The 16481-nt window shown below is 42.0% G+C and overlaps 2 protein-coding genes across 5 annotated transcripts in view; one reads left to right on the plus strand and one right to left on the minus strand.

The window, feature by feature from the left end:
- hdac5 (histone deacetylase 5) overlaps positions 1-11045 on the plus strand; it is a 90713-nt gene extending 79668 nt beyond the window's left edge. For all 3 annotated transcript variants that reach the window (XM_051960658.1, XM_022215550.2, XM_051960652.1), the window contains 3 exons: positions 901-982; positions 1083-1263; positions 2857-11045. In XM_051960658.1, the coding sequence (XP_051816618.1) occupies positions 901-982; positions 1083-1263; positions 2857-2896 (303 nt within the window). In that variant the 3' untranslated portion in view covers positions 2897-11045. The remainder of the gene's footprint in view (positions 1-900; positions 983-1082; positions 1264-2856) is intronic.
- Positions 11046-12808: 1763 nt separating this feature from the next.
- Positions 12809-16467, minus strand: pex12 (peroxisomal biogenesis factor 12). Of its 2 annotated transcripts, none has more exons than XM_051960733.1 (4): positions 16250-16467; positions 15443-15567; positions 14793-15328; positions 12809-13411 (listed from the first exon to the last, which is right to left on the minus strand). In XM_051960733.1, the coding sequence occupies exons 2-4, from the start codon at positions 15563-15565 to the stop codon at positions 13033-13035; spliced, it is 1038 nt and encodes a 345-aa protein (XP_051816693.1). In that variant the 5' UTR covers positions 15566-15567; positions 16250-16467; the 3' UTR covers positions 12809-13032. The 2 variants fall into 2 exon arrangements, with proteins under 2 accessions (XP_051816693.1, XP_051816699.1); XM_051960739.1 differs by having other exon boundaries at positions 16031-16467.
- Positions 16468-16481: the final 14 nt, after the last annotated feature.

The raw sequence follows: 16481 nt of genomic DNA on the forward strand, positions 1-16481 counted from the left end.
ATTAAGTATTTTACTTTATGATAAAAATTACAAAAGTGAAACAAAAGGACAAAAAAAAACAACAAAAACAAGACAAAAAATATTACAAAAATCAAATGCAAAGCGACAAAAAATGAGACAAAACGAAAGGAGACCAAAAAATTATACAGAAAAGCTACAAAGTGAAGACAAACTGGACAAACGACAAAAGCGAGACAAAAAAAAATGTACTTAAATGACACAAACAAGACCAAAAATGACAAAAGCAAGAAACAAAACAACAAAAAGCAGACCAAGAGCGGAAGTGAGGCAGAAAACACCAAAAGAGAAAAACGATATAAAACATCGAAAAAAGCAAATCACGAAATGACAAAAAACCCAAGTGAGAGAAAAAAGAAACACAAAAACGAGAAATAAAACAACAAAAACAAGATATACAAAATATTAAGAAAATAAGACACAAAAGAACAAAGAACAATCTAGTATTTTACTTTATGATCAAAACTACTTGTCATAGTCTAGAAAGGATTTTAAATTTCTAGTTTTACTGATTTACAATCTGCAGTTAATGTCTTCTCTGTAATTTTTACACTTTGAGGGCCGGATTGGACCCTCTGGAGGACCACTTTTGGTCCACGGGCCTCATGTTGGACACCCTGCTTCAGACAGAGCCAGTCTACCTGCTTCTCCTTTATTTTAACCTTTATGTTAAACTAGACTACCCACAGCTACATCTTATCCATTAAATCTCTGGAACCACTTCTTTAAACAATGCACACATGCAGATATTACAAGAATTACACAAGGTCATTGGTATTCCTCATTCTGCTTCCTGCATGTGTCTTTATTGGTTGAACATAAAGTAAAGACACTAATTTCATGCATTTCTGTTAACACTCTCTCTCTCTCTGTGTGTCTCAGTGTGACTCTATGTTTCAGTGGCCTCAGGAGCAGCCGTGTCCAAAAGCCTGCGCCTCACTGGAGAGAGTAATAGAGATCCAGAGTAAGAAGCTCGTACACAAACAGTGAATCCATGCGACGACGAGACACTGCGGCATGTTGTCCTCTTCAACGTATTTCTTCGTCTCTTTCTGTCCCGTCAGGTAAACACTGGTCCTGTCTCCAGAGTTTGTCTCAGACCAGCGGCCACTCGCTATTGGACGGCCCCCTGGCTGCTCAGGGCCAATCAGAGAAGGACGAGGCAGAGACGGTCAGCGCTATGGCCTCGCTGAGTGTCGACGTCGAGCAGCCGGGCTCCGTTCCTGACAACACAGAAACCAGCAGGTCGGTAGTTCAGTGTAGTAACCCTAACCCAAGCACCAGGAGTGACACAGAGTGCAGCAGAGTGATACGAGCCTGTGTCAGTCAGCACACAAACAGCATTTAAAGAGCTGATGGTGCAGTACAGCTGTTTACTCTCCTTCAGTTCATTTTCTGCTAATCTTTCTAGTTTTTAGTGTTAGAATGCAGTCACTTTACACTCTTAAGATGCTTGACACACTGTGACACTTCAAACACTTTTAGAAACTTGCATTATGTTCTTTTCATTATTGGTCATTTCTTTTTAACTACTAACCTCTGTGTAATTGTGTATATTCCACTAACCTTTGTTTATTGTTTATTGTACTCTGGCACAATAATTTCCTCGGGGATGAATAAAGTAGATCTTATCTTATGTTAATAGTTGAACTATGAAATAAAAGATAACACTGACTTCCTAAAAAAAGCTATTCATTGATGGCTCCAAAGTTGTAGATATAGTAAATCAGCTGTGGGCTGTCTATAAAAGACGGACATAGCCTCTTCATCTGAAAAGTAGAGCCGACGTGGAGGTGGCTTAAACCTGCATTCTTACTAATGACCAGCAGGAGGCGACTCCTTTGGTTTGAGAAGAGAAATTAGGACTGTACAGAAGTCTAAGAGCAAATGACACAACTTCTTCCTGTATTTGTTAGCTAAGTACACATTCTGCATGTTCCTTGTCCTCTGCTTTATTTGTTATTATAATGTTAATTAAATAAATGATTGAATGGCAAATATCCGATTGACAATTAATCACCAATATCTGTAATATTAGGTTGCTGTTATTGAAGATTATTAATATATGAACAAACAGGATTCCTTTAGGTACACTTACAGTACATTTTATATGACTGAAAGTGCATTATTAACTTCAACACAGTGTAACTTCAGCTGAACTGTGGCCACAATTATAAGCTGTGGTTTAGCATTAGCACAAATGCTAACCTTTTATAACAGCAGCACAAGTGTATTAGAGTTCTAACATTCAGCAAACTGACCCATACATCATAAAATGTGAACTAAATTTGCATTTTTTATTCACGTTATTTTGTACACATGGAGGAGTGACAATAAAAGGATAATCCTGAACCCCTATTCTCCTCAGTGAGAGGATCTGATGGTTTTATTATGCATTCTGCAGGCGTAGTTTGGGTCCACGTGTCCCATGAAGCCGACATTATTCTCTCCTGCAGACGTAGCTGCAGACACCACATATTCACAGGAGTAATTATCACTACTTTATAGTCTACTAGAGCTGCTGTATGAGGACTCGGATTCATACATGTTCAGTAGCATTAGCATTGCTATTAGCCAGTAGTAGCCACTAGCTGCTTATCTTCTCCAGTTCTGTTGCAGACTGTAGCAGCAAAACCCCCCGAGCATTTTGACTGGAGTGACTTTATATTGTAACGCTCATGAATTAAAATTTTCACCACATTGTTTTCAGTTTTGTGCACAGTATAAAATGGCATACTATAAAAACATACATATTTGTGTTAGAAAAAAATGTGCTCAGTCAAACCTGAGGCTAACATTTTGACATCAAACCCTCATTTGTTTCTGAACTTTCTACAGGTCAACTGAGGAGCCAATGGAAGAAGAGCCCGTCTTGTAGGAGGAGCTTAAACGAGAAGCACACGAAAAACTCCACATTCACCTCCTTCTAGCACCTCCTCTTCCTCTTCCTTTTCCTCTTGGTCCGCGGAGTGTGCGTAGGAACGCACACACAGAGTGGCATTGTGCCGTTGTGGAGGACTCCCATTGGCTGAGGAGAACATGATGGAGGCAGAGAGGGGGCGGGGCCTGTGAAAAACGTGGACGCGTCTCTTTCCTGCTGGTTCGTCCGTCCGAGGAGGAGCAGACGACTTGTTGGCATCTCCATGGCGACCAGAGGAGGGAAGCGTCGGGAAGGATACACGTCTTGTACCCTTGTATACTTCACCCCCTGTACACAGCACCACTGAGTTCTACTCTTCCACCATCCACATCATTCTTTCCGTCTTTTTATTCCGTCCCTTCTCCTCTGTTTCCACTGAGGGACGATAACTGTGGAAAACTCGAATCTCGTCGGACACCGAGTGGACGACTTGTCTTCTTGAGTGTCCGTTTGTGGCGTCGGAGAGACAAACATGCCTGGCGAACCCCGGGGGTCGCCGGGCGCTGGAAGGAGGAGTTACCTGTTTATAAATAAGCAGAGGAGGAGGAGGAACTAGGTGCCTTTTTTTCTGTCCACAAAAACAAACCGTCCAGTCAAAAAAAAACCACAAACCACCGCCGCAGCACCTCAGCAAACCAACCAGCCAATCAGGACTGAAGAAACACACTGACACACACACACACACACACACACACACGCACACTGCTGTTGTTTCAGTCGGTCAGTTCATTTTTGGGTCTTTGTTTCTTCATCTTGATGCCTTAGTTTGTTCTATTCTCACTATTTAGCAACCCTGAGACGACGACAGAATCGCATAAATATAAACTCTTCAAACTAACTGCTAACAATTCTACGTTCTTTCAAGTCTGACAACATTAACACCAGATATTCCCCCCAGACTGGTGTTTTTTTGATGGACAAAAAGCCTCTAAAGCCATTGTCGCACGCTAGAAATCTCCAGTAAAAACCGCCAATCGTAGTATCAGTAAAATAACACTCAGTCAGACCTTTGTGGACTCTGGTAGAAGCGTCTCAGGATCAGGTTTCATGGTTTTAAACGTGTAACTAATGAAACTGCCCCCCTTCAGTCCTCTCACTCTCTTACACCTGAGCCTCACAGCTTTTTCTCTCTGAAGGGAGATCGTTGAATTGTGTTTCTGAAACACCACGACGACCCGACGATCGCCGCATCCCTCTTTGTCTTTTTTTTTTGTGTGTGTGTTTTTATAAATTGTAAAATTTTCTGTTTAGTGTAAATACTGTCTCCTGTCCTGTCGCCCATGGTTACGTCACAGCAGACTCATTTTCTATACCTGTATATACGTATATGTATAAAAAACACAAAATACTACTTTCTCATTTTGTATAAAAAGCAAAAACCACATCATATATAAATATATCTATATACATCTATACATATCTATACATACGTAGGTATATATAGATGTATGTATTTGTTTTATCCAATCAGATTGGATTTCTGAATATATTCTATTTGAAGATTTGATGTTTTGAACGTTCGGCTGTTTGACAGGAAGTAAGCACAGGGTCTGACGCCATCGGACCAGAACCTGTTTGTTTGTTTGTTTACAGTTACAGATGCTGAGGATGGCTGGATGTTGTTGTTGTTGTTGTGTTGCTGTTGTTGTTGTTGTCGGAGGGGAACAGCCAGCTCCTGTTCCTCTGGCAGAACCAGCGCTGCCCCCCTCAGGTAAACAGCAGCAACTACAGAAAGAAGGGGGACGTTAAGGCGAACAGGTCATGAGCGGGTGAATATGCCGGTCCAGTGATGGTGTGTTTCAGTCTGTTTGCCCTCACCGTAACGCTACATATCTAAGTCCTGACTAATCAGCTCCTGTAACGGTTATATTTGCAGCCCCTGAGAGGCTCGTTAGCTCTGATCCAACAGCAGCAAACTATGTGTGATGGTCACTGAGTGGATTATAAAATCATGAGAGTATAAGAAAGATGTGGAGACTCCCTGTGATGACATGACAAAGTGAGGCCACTTGCATTGACTTGAGTGGAGCAGACCTTTCTTGTTCAGTTTTTGTCTCTTTTGTCACATTTTCTCCTCGTTTAAAGCCACACTAACCGTTTTTCCCACTTGGGGGCAGCAAAAAAACCCTGTAAATACAAACACTTGCACGTTGTCACCTTCTCCAGTGGATATGTGAACACTCGCCTGTTTCTACATCCAGCAGACGATTCATTTAAGCAGGTCGTCTGTTGTATTTACTCCTCTGTTAGCTCTGCTTTAAATAGCTACTATGTGTGTGCTGAGCTGCTAAATGCTCCACGGGTTGTTTCCAGTTTCGTTTATCTGCAGTTTGGTGCTAAGCAGGTAGCATCGAGTGGGATTTTAGAGCTTGTTGTGCTTTTTTGCAGCCAAATATGACGCTAAGAGAGCAGTAAAGGTGCTTTCAGGTATAAATGGTTACTGCTATGTTTGTAAAAAGGCTGCAGCGTCGCCACCGCGGCTCCCAGCTACCTCTGACCTTACCAGCCTGTACACCACACGCTGCTGCTATCCGCCTGGTTCAGAGCCAGGACTCTGCTAAACGGAGACAGTTGTAGCTTAAAATAACACACAGGGTCAGCAATATGACAGGATTAACATTGCAAGCATTGTTATCCACCATAAACACTGTTTGTTTTCCCAGACCGTGCAATAAAACTTCCAGGTTTCTGTCGTTGAAACGATACCTGCTGGTAAAGATGTGGGCAGATAAGCGACGCAGAGACCGAAAAATCAGCAAATATTGAGTCTAACAACTAACATTCTTCTTTCCACTCCGTGACTGCATGGTGTGCTGTTCCTGGATCAGCGCTAATGAGCTGTAGGAGGGTTTGTTACATGAAATGATGCTCACAAATCAAAAGGACAAATTAATGTTAGCCAGAAGTTAACAGAAGGTGAACCTTTATAAACAAGAAAACTACTACAGAGTGATGCTACGTGTCCACTAGATGTGTTTTACCTGCATGTCGGCTGCTTGGTAGAGGTGGGGGGATCGATCCAAATATCAGCAGTATCGATACCAGCATTGGTACTGATATTGAATGATACCAGTGTAATAAGATCGATACTTTAGGTTCAGTTTCTCTCCTGTATGCCAATTGCAAAAACTAGCGACGTCTGAGCAGCATCAGTCTGCACTGTGAGGCGTTTAGGGAACATCGGTAAATGTAGTGTCTGTCCATAAGCAAATGCTCAGCTAGTGAAGTGTTTCCCCTGGAACCAGGTGGGACAGTGTCTGTCACACTTTATTATCAAAGACAATAAAAAAATGAACCCTGTTTAAGGAGGTTACCCCTCACTTTGTGATTTCATCGCCAACCCAGATTCTTCCTGGTCTGACCCACAGAAAACCTACCCAGGAATTAGTCTGATCCTTAAACCCTGTAAGCATTTACAACCCCATCTTCATTCCAGATGTGGACGACCAAATACAGCCGCTAACTTTTGTTCTAAAGCTACCAACTTGTGAAAAAGTTAGTCTGGAGTATCAGTATTGATATCAGTGATAGTGACTTTGTATTTACTTGATACTGGATCGACACAAACACTAGTGGTGTGCATTATTGTGCACCACTAGTGTTGAACTCCTGCTGACCTTCTTCTACAACTATCCTGCCCCTGATTGGACAAACGCATTTACTCGGGAGCTGTCTGCTCTTGGATTTCTTGCTTGGTTGCAAACTTTGTCTTTTATTATGAAAACAATTCAGCAGAAGTGTTTGTGAAAGCATTTGAGGTGAGAAATAAGCTGTCGTATCCTTGTTTTAGTTCACCAACAGCTAGTTTAGACGTCTGACCAAAGTTTCGCGATGCATCGAACCTCCACACTCCACAATGAATTTGCATAAAGTAGAAGTGGAGTCTCTAAATTGTCCGTAGGTGTGAATGTGAGTGTGATTGTGTGTCTGTATATGTAGCCCTGTGACAGACTGGTGACCTGTCCAGGGTGTCCCCTGCCTTCACCCGAGTCAGCTGGGATAGACTCCAGCACCCCCCATGACCCTAGTGAGGATAAAGCGGTGTATAGAGGATGGATGGATGGATAGAAGTGGAGTCTACTTTATGCAAATGAGCTGCGGCTCTCAGAAGGAAACATACCGCAACCGGACCAGCATGCAACGGTGCGTTTCATATAAACAATGAATGGGATGCGGGATCTAGTGGACACGTTCCAAAGTGAAACAGAATTCATAGAACAAATGTTACAATACTCTAACAAACTGCAGCCAATCACAGCTTTAAAATGGAGGATTTTGGTTAAAAGATTCATTCAGACTAACAAAACTGCACCCAAACTCCAGAACTGGACCGCTCTATTCTCCAACTCAACTCACAAACTCTACTGATGGTGTCGCCAAGTCGACAGCCTTCAGCCTCACTTAACTCCATTTCCCAGGACTCTTTGCGGTGTTGTAGCTGACGCCGCTACCTCCGGGTCCCGTCTGTTCAAAGCAATACCACAGCGGTAGGAGAGCAGCTTCAGCGTTGCCATGGTAACACAGCGGACAGCGTCACAGCTTACATCATCCATGGAGCTCCTTCTGCCTTTTTTAACACGCGGTCGGGTGCCGTTTGTGCGTACCGTTTGTCAGGTGGAACAGATGGGCCGTACTGATTGATCAGCCGATTGATTTATTGATTTATTGAGCTGTTTTTCCAGGAGGTTCAGTGTCGTCTTTTTTGTACTAACGTTTAACACTAAAGCCATTTTGTCCATTGAACCTGCAGACAGTAATAGCAGCACCTCACCTTTTAGAGGCTGGAGTGAGTGATGGAGCCGGACAGACTGACGCGATTATTGGAGGGTGGTGTTGAATCTGAGCTCGACTGGAGTTCATGCAAGCAAAACGATGGCGGGACAAGCGAGCGCCGACTACCAGGAGCTGAAAAAAAAAAGCCTTAATACTTAAAAAATGACCCCCAACAAGTAGTGATGGAGACGGTGTTTGTTGAGGAGTCACCTAGGCAGCACCTTGTGGCCATTAGGGGAACTGCGTCTTAAAATATTAAAATATGTTGTTTTTGATGTTATTAGTTACTTCTGGTTTATTTTGGCCGTCATTCTTCTTCAGAAGCACATCGCATTCACAAAAGAGTAAAAATAGAGACCTTTTCTCCTCATCTTGAGGAAGACGGTCTCTTTAGAACGAGCTCTGGATCTTGTAAACACCAGATCTTACTTTAAAATGTGACAATTACTAAAAACAATAAAAAGCCTAAATTGCCATTCAAACTTGTATTTATTTCATTGAATCCAGTAGCGCCATCACCCCAGTCCTCTTAAGTATAGCAACCGTTAACAACCACTGATTGTATTTACGAAACCATTACAACTGACGGACCGCAACAAGAAAAAGCGAGTTCCTCCCACGATCCGATTAGAACACCTGAACTTGTCTTATGGCTCTTCTCCAGGTTGTTTTCTCCTGAATAGATCCTTGCTTGTGTTGGATCTACTCTCACACGTGTGTCGCTTTGGATAAATGATTTTGTAGAATCATTTTTACTCGCTCCAGATCTTGAGAGTAAGAGATAAAACATTTTCTGTGAATGCTCTGTGCTTCCATCCACAAGAACTTCAAATTCATTTTAACACCCTCTCAAATGAATAAGTTATTTTAACTTAACATCCTTGCCACAGCTGAGAAATCAACATTTTATCGCCCCTGTTGATTTACCTTTCCTTTTAATTGTTTAGTTAAGAAGTTCTTAAACTATTTGTGGCTTAAAGAGAAACAACATCCACCTGTTTTTCTTTGCTTTCAGCACTAAAGCCACAATGAGAGCGCTGGAAATGAGCAAAAGTTGAAGTAATGTGTCGTAAAAAACACCACGTTAGACTAAGATAGAAAAAGTTGACATCAGTATGAGCCTAATCTAGGATTTAATACCTGAAACTGACACATTTTTATCAGTTTTGCTCTCAGCGTTCCGTCTTAACTTCACACAAATTGAGAATTAGCGCCACCAGCTGTTCATCTCAATGCACCAAGCTTTTGTTAGCATCTTCCCTTCTTTCCTCAAATGGGTCAGTTTTGTTCTGAGCCTTTTTCCGGACATTTTCAGTTGCTAATCGAGTCTAGCAAAGGATTCTGTTTGCTTTTCTTTTCCACTGATGACTGTAGCCAAGCTCCTTAATGCACCCAACTCTTAAGATCTGCATTAACAGTAGTAGATGGAAACTAACATAAATGATTAAGGTGTTTGATTTTTCATTTACATTTTGCGCAACCTCTGGATGAAAGCCTGCAGGCTCAATGCATTCTAAGCAGAATATTCACAGTCCATAAAAATCTGACATCAGAGATCGAGAAGTTTGAAGATTTTTTTTTTTTTTAAACAGCTTTAAGTTTTACTTTTTCTGTCATCTGGCTTTGATCTTGGATGATCAAGGAGGAAAAGTCAGACACTTCTCCGGCATATTGAAGTTTCTTTTGCCACTTTTCTGCACCGTCTGGCCCCGTTAACCCTCCTGTTGTCCTCATTTACAGGTACAAAAAAATTTAGATTTCTTGTCTGAAAAAAATCTCCAAATTAAGCAAAAAAAAAAAATTCCCCCAATTTCAGAAAATTTGCAAAACCTTTAGGGAGAAAATTCCACTAATTCCTCAAAAGTTTCCCTTAAAAAATGTTATATTAAAAAAAATCTCTCAAATTTGGCAAGAAAATTCTCGTAAATACTTTCAAAAAATGAGTAAGAATCTTCCAAAAAATCCTAAAAAGTGATTACATATATATCAGTCAAACTTTGAATATTTTCTTTAAGAACATTCACAAAAAAAATATTATTTTTTGTGAATGTTCTTAAGAAACATTTTTCTTTTTTTTTCCAACAAAAAATGTTCAAAAATTTCACGAAAATGTTGAAAATGTGGACATCAGAATTTTCACGGTGAAAATATATTTTTTCCTACATTTTCAAACTTGAAAACTGGTCAGTTTGACCCGCAGGACGACACGAGGGTTAAAAAACGAATAAATCCAAACATTCTGATCAGCTACAGCCGCTGTGCCCCTTTGGTTTGGACCCCAGTCTTTTGTTTTTTTCTGTATTCCCACATCTCACTTATTAATTCAGTGATTTCCACGTTGTCGCGATCGATAGAAGTGACGGCCGGAACTACAAAAACGGAACCGTATCGAGCAGAACTGACCTCTGAGTGGCGGCGGTCGCTGTACAGAAGCACAGATGGAAGAATTAAGAGGCTGTTTGTGTCGTCGGGGCTCCAGAGGTCACACAGCTTTACTGTTGCCACACACACACACACACACACCGAGGCGAAACGCACACCTTCTCACACACACTTGGACTATTTTGCTACATGAGTTAATACTGTATATTTCTTGATATGTTTGATACTGTGGTGTAAACGTAGTGTCTCGCTATGGGGATGTAGGGGGGAGTTTATTTGGACTCTCGGGTGAGACGGGGGAGGTCCAGTATCGGTGTGACTGTCACCTTCTCTCTCTCTCTCTTACCTCCTTCTGTTTTTGAGGGGAGACGTTCTCTCTGTTACCTTTCGCTCGTCCGGCCTGAAACATTTTTTGGGGAAAAAAAGAAAAAAAAACAACAAAAAAAACGCCATTTTTGTTGGAACTGATCACAAGCACATTCCTGACTCTCCTCTGTCTGTGCTGTCCTTTTTCTCCAGATACGACATATGTCTAGTTCTTGCTGACTCACATGTATATAAAGTGCATATATGTGTACACATGTGCAATACACGCTACTCGAGCAATCTATTACTGTGACTATTATTAATGATGATACTCGTCCCTTTTTCTTTTTTTTTTTGAAGTTTCAGCCCGTTTTTATTATCTTGTTGTTCTCTTCTTCCTCCTTGTCCTGATTTGCTGTTGATGAATTGTGTTGCAGGAGCTTAAAAAAGGGAAGGTGACTCTTGTGATTCTTCACGCGGTTTCATTTCAGGGGTTTGTGGACATTTAATTGAAGCCCTTTTTTTTTAAATTACTCTCACTGTAATGTTGTGATGTTGATCCTGATTATCTGTTTCTTTGTTGTTTTTTTTTAAAGTGGGCCTGTTGTTAAATTTGTCTGGAAACTCAATAAAGCAATTCACTGACTGTCTGGTGACGATGGTGCTTGTAAAACTCTCGTTTTGAGATGATAGTTGTGTCTTGCTTCCTGAGAATCAAAGAGTTAGAAGAACACAGATTCAGCTGCAGGTATTTCATGCAGTTCTTTGAATAACAGTATTTTTTTTCTACTTATCCAGAGGTGTGAATTCTGGAAATCCTGCTTCACAGACAGCCTTAGGTTATGAGTCCAGGTTCCCCAAATTCAGGTTCCTCCCTTCTTTTATTTGAGTCAGTGGGATTTATAAAGTTTTATTTCTATAGTTTACAGTTAATATATTTTCTGTACATTTTAAACATCAGTGTGAGGATGTACATTTTTTTAAAAACTGAATTAATGTCATTTTAAATCATTTCTCAGGGGAAGAAATTGTAGAAAACTCTACTTACAGGTTCTTATCAGTGGCGGATCTTCTGTGCCCACCCCCCCACCCCCGATCTGATTGGCCACCCCGTGTGCCCCCCCAAAACTTTTTCCATTTTCATTGGAAATTTACATTACTGAAACTCCGATTTCTGATGCTCCTGAACACAACTTGGTTGTCTGACCGCACCTGAATGCACCAATGACGTAGGTGTGAATGTGAGTGTGATTGTGTGTCTGTATATGTAGCCCTGTGACAGACTGGTGACCTGTCCAGGGTGTACCCTGCCTTCACCCGAGTCAGCTGGGATAGACTCCAGCACCCCCCATGACCCTAGTGAGGATAAAGCAGTGTATAGAGGATGGATGGATGGATGGATGGATGGATGCATTCGTACAGGAGGACGCCATCTACAGGAAGTAACTTTTAAAAAATGAAAATTCCGTCATTGTTACTTAAATGGCATGTTTTAAGGTTTCATTTACTATGAATAAAATATTTTTCTTCCATCACTCTTGGTTTTATTGGATTGTTAAAAAGTTCCCGTTTTTTTGTGTCACCCTGTACTTTGTAAAAGCGAGACGTCGGGAGCAGCTTTCATTTTTTCTTACAACTTTTCAGTGGCCCCCCAAAATATCTGTTGAACCCCCCCTGCACCCCCAACTAAAATTAGTCTGGATCTGCCCCTGGTTCTTACAGGCTAAAATTAGTTGCTTTTTCCCGCCATTTTGGGCCATTTAACAATTGTAGTTTTGGACTTTTTGTCTGACGTCTGAATATTCTGACCTGGTCTTTCCATTTACTGGATAAAAGACCAAAGGATTAATTTAGAAACAGACTGAATTAATCATCATAATTTATATAACTGTCAAGAATTTGCAGTGATGGAGCAAATATTCAAATAATTTAAGTCCAGCAATGAAGATATCACAAAAGTAAAGTTCACAGTGCAGAAAAACTGTTCCAGCTGCGTATCACTGGATGATTAAAAACGATGAATTAGAAGCAGGATTTTACTGTTGTAGTTGGGTGGAGCTTCTCTTGTGCCTGCTAATTATTTCTAACTGATGATTGTTTAGTTTGTAAAAATTTGTGAAAAATTCCACCGCAAGTGCACAAAAGGTTGATCATAATAGTTCCAAATCACTAATTAATTACTCAATCAGTTAATAGTTTCAGCTCCAGACTGACTCCAGATTTTATGTTCTTTATCTTTTTGTGTGCAAAAACAAAATCATAATTTGTAAACTAAAGCTGTCAGATAAATGTAGAGAAAAGTAAAAAAACACAACATTTCCCTCTGCGATGTGGTGGAAGGTGACCTGCAAAACCTCAGATTCATAGTTCAGTCTGATAGTCGTAATAATATTTTGTGATCACTGAGAAAACTGTTCATTCCTCAATTTATTAATATACAATTTAACACTCACTGAAAAATAATTTCATATTGCAATCAGCTCGTATTAATACGTAATTACTCCAAAAAAATGATAAAGCTCATTATTTAGAAAAAGGCAAACACTGGGGCTTATCAAAGGACACGGTGTTTCAGGTTTAGCTCCAGTAAAAAGAAGGCAGCTGTTGTAGAAGTTGAACACGCTTCACGTGCTTTAACTCTCTGGTGAGTAGATCTTGATGAGGTGCTGCAGTTCGGTGGGATATCCGGTGACCGGGCAGCGTCTGTTGGACTTGACGTACGTGTAGACGCAGCGGTAACAGAAGACGAAGCCGGAGGTGGACAGAACCGTGGCGTTGGTGCGCAGCTTCCGGCACAGAGGACAGTTCCTGCTGTCGGCCTCCTGCTGCAGGTGGAGCGGGGGCGGAGGGGCAGGAAGGGAGGTGAGGGTCTTCACCGAGCTCTGGTTTTCCGACGAGTACCACCACTCCAGGAACTGCAGGAAGAAGACGCCCAGAGACAGCGAGGAGGACAGGGAGACGGCCACGCCTCTGGCTGCCTGAGACATCAACCACCAGCTTCTCTGCAGGAAGCTGAGAACAGAACGAAGACAGGAAGCTGGAGTTAGGGTTTTTATCGCACCTTTTGACTAGAGGTGGGTGGATCAATCCAAACATCAATAACATCGATAGCGTTGGTATTGATATTGAACGATATCAGTGTGATAAGATCGAAACTTTAGGTTCTGTTTCTCTCCTGAACCTAAAGTTTAGAGAACATTGTAAATGTAGCTAGTGAAATGTTTCACCTGTAACCAGACAGGACCAGATCAATCAAATTTTATTTATAAAGCGCCTTCCAACTGCCAAAAGGAGCACAAGGCGCTTAACAGAGTAAAATAAAATAAATAAGTAAAAGCATTTTAAGAAACACACGGTTCTAAAAGGAGCTAAGCGTCAAACGCTACACGGAACAAGTGCGTTTTCAGACGACATTTAAAAACATTTAGTTCAGAAATGGACTGTAAGTGCAATAGAAGAGAGTTCCAGAGCTTAGAGCCAAGAACGGCAAAAGAGCGGTCACCAAACTTTCTATATCTTGCCCTGGGGACAACCAAGGAGGTGTGGCTAGACGAGCGTAGAGTCCTGGAAGGTTGGTAAACTGCCAACAGCTCTGAGATGTGTGTGTGTGTGTGTGTGTGTGTGTGTGTGTGTGTGTGTGTGTGTGTGTGTGTGTGTGTGTGTGTGTGTGGGGGGGGGGGGGGGGGGGGGGCATGCCCGTTTATGGCCATAAACACGAACAACAGGACCTTGTACTGGACTCGAAAGCGCACCGGAAGCCAGATGGGTGTGAAGAGCTGACAATGTCTGTCACACTTTATCATCACAGACAGTTACCACAGGGGGGAAACTTTTCATCATTACAAAAGTAACTCTGTGCAAAGAATGTAACGTAAAAATGCATCTTAAATGAGCATTTCCTGTTTCAGTGACAGAACCTTTGCACAAATATTGACCAAACTGTCAAAAATGAACCCTGTTTAAGGAGGTTATCCTCACTTTGTGAGTTCATCGGCAAACCGCATTCTTCTTCGTCTGACCCACAGAAAACCTACCCAGGAATTAGTCTAATCCTTACGTTACAAACACGACTCTCGTAGTTTTCCACAGGAGCTGGACTTCACTGAGGAGTTAAAAATCTCCAGAACACCAGCTTTAAATGACCGCAGGTGGATGTTGTGACGTTGCTGATATTTTCAGGATATTTTGTTTCATTTTTACCCTGACTGGAGCCTCTTTGTACACAGCACTAATTATTATCATTTCTAGACTCAGATATCCAATGATAAGACCAGACTGAAGGAATGCTTCCTAAAAAAACACAACACTGAAATGCTGCCGAAACTGTTTCTGCTGACACTTTGTTCAAACTATTCACCCTAACAGTCACACAGGTGGAGTTTGTGAGTTGTACCTTCCATCCGCCGGGCTGCCAGTGCTGTTGTTCTTCAGCTCTATGTCTCTGATGTCCTGAGTGTTCAGTCTGGCCAGTCGGACCCTGGCCAGCCACAGCAGAGGATTGTGGGTCTTGGTGACTCCGAACACAAAGAGCAGCTGCTGGCAGAAGATCCAGGCCTGCCAGGCAGAGCTGACGTAGGGATACGCCGCTACAGCCGCCCGGTACAGGCTCTGGCTCCTGCTCTGAGCCAGCCGGATGGAGAAGTCCTCCTCGTCTCTCTGCCGGGCCAACGTGGCCTCCAGCTTGGCCCGCAGGTACGGGACAAAGCACAGCAGAAGAAGAGAGCGCCAGTGGGACTTCCTGTGCAGCCCCAGACGAACAGGAAGGCCGCGGCCGCCCGAAACTCTTTTCAGGCCGTAGAAGTTTTCAGAGAAGGAGGCGCTGCAGTTGGACAGGAAGTGGTTCTGGAGGAGGACGTCCAGCAGCAGGTAGAGCTCATCGAAGCTTCTCCACAGGAAGCCAAACCGAGACGGGTTGGACTCAGCCAGAATCTGAGAGGATGACCAGCAGAGAGACTGTTAGAGCTGCTGGATTAACTGTTAGATCATTAGAGTCACAGATTTAGAAATAGGCTGTTCTACATTTTATTTATTGATTTTATTCACCTTAACAGCATGTTTCAGAGCCGGTCGGACCGCCTCCATCAGAGATTCCTGAGCCAGGACTTCAAAGATGGACGGCTGCTCGTTGACGGCGGTGGAGGTGAGATGAGCTCCGGCCTCCGCCATGACTGCAGCAGAAACACAAGAACCTGTCACTGTACAGATATGTGTGTTAGCATTAGATTCAAGTCACTCGCTTATTCTGGTGATCCTTGAAAAACTTGCAACACTAGAAAAATAAAAAGCAATTATGAAGATGAGAAATTCTAAAAGATGCTTTTTTTAAAAAAAAATCACTGATTTAAAAAAAACAGGAGCTTGGTTTTATTCAGATTACACGTAACTTGTGTTGATTTCACAGTTTCTCATGTATCTGCTGCTACGTTTTTGGGCACTCTCTCCAAAAAATAAACTCAAACTTGATGCATTTGAGGCTCACACGAGGAGCTGTAGCGTTGCAACCCGGGTCCACTAATATTATTTACAGTGAGGTTTTAGCTCCTGGACACGTAGTAAGAAGTAGCTCCATCATTTAGGTTTATTAAACTGAATACATGCGACTTACTGGTTTGAATGAAGGCGGTAACTCACCTGTTCAGGTACTAGTTGAGTTCAGTACAAAGTTTAGCCAACACTAAACTCGTTAGTACATAAAAGTAGCTCACTAGTTAAACCAGGTTAAAGACTGAATGGACAGCAAACTATTAGTAAAGCTACAGTAATATGAGTGAGAAGTATTAATAACAGAAGGCTGAATGAGTATTCTCGTGGTTATTTCTGCAGTTGTGTGGTCAAACGTCTTCAATGTACCTTCTTCTGCTAGCTGTTAGCTGTTAGCAGGACAGTCAGTAACGTCTCCAAAAGTCTTTTTTTCGGGCTCCGGCAGCATCACACGGTTTACTGAGCATTATAACAATAACACAGAGTCGTCTTAACCAGCATTTTTCTTCCGTTGCTAAGCAGTCGCCATGCAGAGTGCTGCCCACAACAACTGCTACTTCCGCACTCTGATGTTTCCGCTGAGTTCAGCAACGTCATCACG

This window comes from Acanthochromis polyacanthus, chromosome 2, assembly GCF_021347895.1.
Source record: "Acanthochromis polyacanthus isolate Apoly-LR-REF ecotype Palm Island chromosome 2, KAUST_Apoly_ChrSc, whole genome shotgun sequence".
Lineage (NCBI taxonomy): Eukaryota > Metazoa > Chordata > Actinopteri > Pomacentridae > Acanthochromis > Acanthochromis polyacanthus.